At 43.0% G+C, this 5000-nt stretch overlaps 1 protein-coding gene across 1 annotated transcript in view; it reads left to right on the top strand.

Moving 5' to 3' along the window:
• The window catches only part of ap4m1 (adaptor related protein complex 4 subunit mu 1), a 14918-nt gene that overhangs the window by 766 nt on the left and 9152 nt on the right, over positions 1-5000 (top strand). Inside the window, exons 2-8 of the mRNA XM_054625493.1 lie at positions 1256-1317; positions 1472-1557; positions 1846-1952; positions 2847-2943; positions 3550-3660; positions 4037-4114; positions 4739-4801. Coding sequence (XP_054481468.1) covers positions 1260-1317; positions 1472-1557; positions 1846-1952; positions 2847-2943; positions 3550-3660; positions 4037-4114; positions 4739-4801 — 600 coding nt within the window. The 5' untranslated portion in view covers positions 1256-1259. The remainder of the gene's footprint in view (positions 1-1255; positions 1318-1471; positions 1558-1845; positions 1953-2846; positions 2944-3549; positions 3661-4036; positions 4115-4738; positions 4802-5000) is intronic.

The following is a 5000-nucleotide window of genomic DNA, read 5'->3' as shown; positions in this document are numbered from 1 at the left end:
AGATAGAATAGTGAGTATAGATAGAATAGTGAGTAGAGATGGAATAGTGAGTAGAGATAGAATAGTGAGTAGAGATAGTAGTAGTTCGCTGCACTTATTGTATTCGTATTCGTTTACTGCACTTATCCTATTCGTATTAGTTTGTTCCAATTATTGTTCTCGTAGTAATCTGCCTCTGCACTATACTTTTGCTCTGGTTTATGCTTTAAGATGCTTGTTTAAGAAAGGAGATGCACTTATGACTTCTGGTGACTAGTAGTTCTCTTGAATACCTATGTTGAATACACTTCCTGTAAGTCGCTTTGGATAAAAGCGTCTGCTGAATGACTAATGTAATGTAATAGTGAGTAGAGATAGAATAGTGAGTAGAGATGTAGAATAGTGAGTAGAGATGGAATAGTGAGTAGAGTTGTAGAATAGTGAGTAGAGATATAATAGTGAGTAGAGATAGAATAGTAATAGTGAGTAGAGATGTAGAATAGTGAGTAGAGTTGTAGAATAGTGAGTAGAGATGTAGAATAGTGAGTAGAGATGTAGAATAGTGAGTAGAGTTGTAGAATAGTGAGTAGAGATGTAGAATAGTGAGTAGAGTTGTAGAATAGTGAGTAGAGATGTAGAATAGTGAGTAGAGATGGAATAGTGAGTAGAGATGTAGAATAGTGAGTAGAGATGGAATAGTGAGTAGAGATAGAATAGTGAGTAGAGATAGAATAGTGAGTAGAGATAGAATAGTGAGTAGAGATAGAATAGTGAGTAGAGATGTAGAATAGTGAGTAGAGATAGAATAGTGAGTAGAGATAGAATAGTGAGTAGAGATAGAATAGAATAGATAGTAATACTGAGTAGAGATAGAATAGTGAGTAGAGATGTATCATAGTGAGTAGAGATAGAATAGTGAGTAGAGATGTAGAATAGTGAGTAGAGATGGAATAGTGAGTAGAGATAGAATAGTGAGTAGAGATAGAATAGTGAGTAGAGATGGAATAGTGAGTAGAGATAGAATAGTGAGTAGAGATAGAATAGTTAGTGCAGTCTGGTGGGAGGATTTAGCCCTCAAAGAAATGAAGGACTGGTTTATTTATTTATTTATAGTTTCCTTTTTAGAGACCAGTCCTCCACAGTGATGCAGCTAATTCAGATTAATGAAAAAGGGACATTAATTATATTTTGAAACATGACTGTACCACACATGACCAGCAGGGGGAGCTACTGTCCTGAACTGAATCCTGTCTCTTGTCCTTTGTCTGTCTCTCAGCAGGATGATCTCTCAGGTCTTCATCTTGTCCTCTCAGGGAGACCACCTCATCTATAAAGACTGTATCCTCCCCCTCCTGAAACCCTGCACACCATGCACTGTGTAAACAGTTGTATTGTTTATGTGGAGTTGTATCCTAGCAACACAGATGAACCACATGTGTAGTTTCTGCTTCACTTTCTGTCTGTTGTTAAAACATCTTAACATCTCCATCAGTCCGGGGGGAAGCAGGCAGTGATGTCGTCAGTGTTTTCTACGAGAAGGTCACAGCTCTGACCGGAGACCAGCCTCCGGTCGTCATGGTAACAACGATGATAATGATTATAATTATAATAAACCTTTATATGTATAGAAAAGAATAGAAACAGGAAACACACATTGTCTTTTCTGTCCACAACCTCAAAGATATTCAGTTTATTGTCACAGAGGAGAAAAGAAACCAGAAAATATCCACTTTTAAAGGCTGGAATCAGGATTTACTTTAGTGAAATAGTTTGTGATTCATTTAATAGAAGACAGATCATTGATTTAGCAGCTCCAGTGCCGTGGGCCCTGAACGCATCATCAGTCCTGTGCTTTTGTTTCTGCAGAGTCACAAAGATCTCCACTTCGTCCACGTCAGACAGGGAGGGCTGTACTGGGTCGCCACGACGACAGCTGACTCCTCCCCCTTCACCATCATCGAGTTCCTCAACAGGTAATAGTGGTGTTTAAAGAAGACACGACAGGTGAATGAGGTCACACAGATATCCAGCAGATATCACCAGGAAACTGCTCCAGTCCATTACTGACATGAAGAGTTATTTTATGTGTTACACGTTTGCTGGAATGTTATGTAAAAATATGCAAATGAGGCATTATCTAATCAAATTTGTGCTAATTTGCATCCATGTCCAGAACATGAATGTGAACATTGGATGAAGCCAGGTTCTTTTATGCAGTCTCATTTTGTTGACATGTAAGAGTCAAAGGCTTTACAGACGTTTAGGATACGTCTTTATTCCCTCTGCATAAAGAAGATGAATGGTTTTTATGTTACAAGTTCTCTCAAATGTTATGTTTAAATATGCAAATGAGGCGTTATCTAATGGTAACTTTTGTGAATTTAAGAGAAATCTAGGATGAGGGAGGAGAGGGTGAGGGAGGAGAGGGTGAGGGAGGAGAAGGTGAGGGGGAGGATGAGGAGAGGATGAGGAGAGGAGGAGGGAGGGAGGTGAGGTAGGAGAGGGTGAGGGAGGAGAGGGAGGGATAAAGGTGAGGGAGAGGTGGGGAGGGAGAGGATGAGGAGAGGAGAGGGTGAGAGGGGAGGAGTGAGGGAGGTGAGGAGGAGGGTGAGGGGGAGGATAATGATGAGGAGAGGTGAGGGAGGAGAAGGTGAGGGGGAGGGTGAGGAGAGGATGGTAGGAGAAGGTGAGAGGAGGAGAGGGGAGAAATGAGAGGGTGAGGGAAGAGGGGGGTGATGAAGGTGATGAGATGATGGGGCTGATGGAGGTGATGGTGTTCCTGGTGCTCCTGGTGTTCCTGGTGCTCCTGGTGCTCCTGGTGCTCCTGGTGCTCCTGGTGCTCCTGTCCTGTACCCGTGTGTCCTCAGGCTGGCGTCTCTGGTGAAGGACCACTGTGGCTGTCTGTCAGAGACGTCTGTGCAGATGAACTTCGCTCTGATCTACGAGCTGCTGGACGAGGTGGTGGTGAGTGAGGAGGATGATGAACATGGAGAGATATTGATGAAGAGGAGAACACATCACAGTTAGTGTTTAATGTGTGTGTGGTGTTAATGTTAAAGGTATTTATCCTCATTAATACACATGTAAACACTTTAAACATTAATCACAGGAACCTCGTTTATGTCAGCACACAATATCTGAGCTTATGTTCCCACTGTTACAAATAACAGACCAGAATACACCTCACTCTCTCTGTCTCTCTGTCTCTCTCTCTCTCTCTCTCTCTCTCTTCTCTCTCTCTCTCTCTCTCTCTCTCTCTGTCTCTCTCTCTCTCTCTCTCTCTCTCTCTGTCTCTGTCTCTGTCTGTCTCTCTCTCTCTCTCTCTCTCTCTCTCTCTCTCTCTCTCTCTCTCTCTCTCTCTCTCTCTCTCTCTCTCTGTCTCTCTCTCTGTCTCTCTCTCTCTCTCTCTCTCTCTCTCTGTCTCTCTCTCTCTCTCTCTCTCTCTGTCTCTCTGTCTCTCTCTGTCTCTCTCTCTCTCTCTCTCTCTCTCTCTGTCTCTCTCTCTCTCTCTCTCTCTCTCTCTCTCTGTCTCTCTGTCTCTCTCTCTCTCTCTCTCTGTCTCTCTCTCAGGACTATGGTTACATCCAGACGACGTCCTCTGACGTCCTGAAGAACTTCATCCAGACTGAAGCCGTGTCCTCCAGACCGTTCAGCCTGTTTGACCTCAGCAACGTCGGCCTGGTACGTCAACAACAACAACAACAACAACAACAACAACAAAACAACAAAACAACAACAATACAAAACAAAACAACAACAACAAAGTCACTCTGGATCATCACTCCTCCAATGAAGACACAATTTTACTGATGTGCATTATTTTGTTGTTATAGTTAACAAATACATTAATACAGACTCACAACTGCATTATAGTGTTTTATAAACACATTTTAAAGGTTTATAAAGTGATTTGATGTAAACTACTGCTGCATATTTCATGAACATAAAGGATGAAGATGTCTACCTCCGTCTTTATATTGTGTTAATTGATTGTGTGTTTCTGGTCGGGTCTCAGACGCTCTGTTGTTGTTGTTGTTGTTGTTGTTGTTGTCTTTAGTTTGGAGCAGAGACCCAGCAGAGTAAAGTGGCTCCGAGCTCTGCAGCCACCAGACCCATCCAGTCCAGCAGAGAGCAGGTACACCACCACGAACCAGACCAGTGTTTATGATTCATCGAGTCCCAGGATTCAGGTTCATGAATCTCTGTTCAGGAGAAAAACTACTGACGCAAATAGACAGCTGATCTGAAGTCAGTGTGTCGTGTTCATATTCCTTATAAACACCAGTGGATGAGTGTTTATGTATCTGAAGTCTGTCCAGTCTGTGAATCACTGGAACGCTGTGGTTTTGTCTTTTAGAAACAGGAATGTGAACACAGGAGCTGTTTAAAGGTCTGGAAGTGGGATGAGGGAGTTGTAGAAGTTTACATTCCAGCGTTGTGTTTATTAAACGATGTTATGATTATTATTCCTCATTTTTACGAGACCGTTAATTTGTTGTTTGTAAGTCTGATCGTAGAAAATGTTTAAATCTGAAACTGTATTAAAGTACAGAATTAAATGTTTTGTTCTTTGGGAAAAAAAACTAAATCAAAAGTTTCAAACTGAGAGATTTAGACGTTTATTTAGTCATAGATGAAGGTCCATAAATGTTTCCAGGGTTGGATAAATGAACTGACATGTTCCAGTAAATAGTCGGGTCCCAGCTCGACCTCCTCAAACAAACTCAGTTTACGTACACGAGTGTTTGTTTTTTTCCAGGGAGGGAAGAGTGAGATCTTTGTGGACGTGATCGAGAGGATGTCTGTGGTCATCGGCTCCAACGTGAGAAACAATGATCTATGGAGGGAGGGGGGAGGGGGAGATGAGGAGGAGAGGGGAAGGGAGGAGAGGGTGAGGGAGGAGAGGGGAGGAGAGGGTGAGGGAGGAGGGGAGGGAGGAGAGAGGGAGAGGGTGAGGGAGGAGAGGGGGTGGGGGGAGGGGAGGAGAGGGAGGGGGGAGGGAGGAGGGTGAGGGAGGAGAG

The sequence above is a fragment of the Anoplopoma fimbria genome, chromosome 24 (genome assembly GCF_027596085.1).
Source record: "Anoplopoma fimbria isolate UVic2021 breed Golden Eagle Sablefish chromosome 24, Afim_UVic_2022, whole genome shotgun sequence".
NCBI lineage: Eukaryota > Metazoa > Chordata > Actinopteri > Perciformes > Anoplopomatidae > Anoplopoma > Anoplopoma fimbria.
Note: the sequence above shows the minus strand (reverse complement) of the source record. Positions and strands in the feature narration are given on the sequence as shown.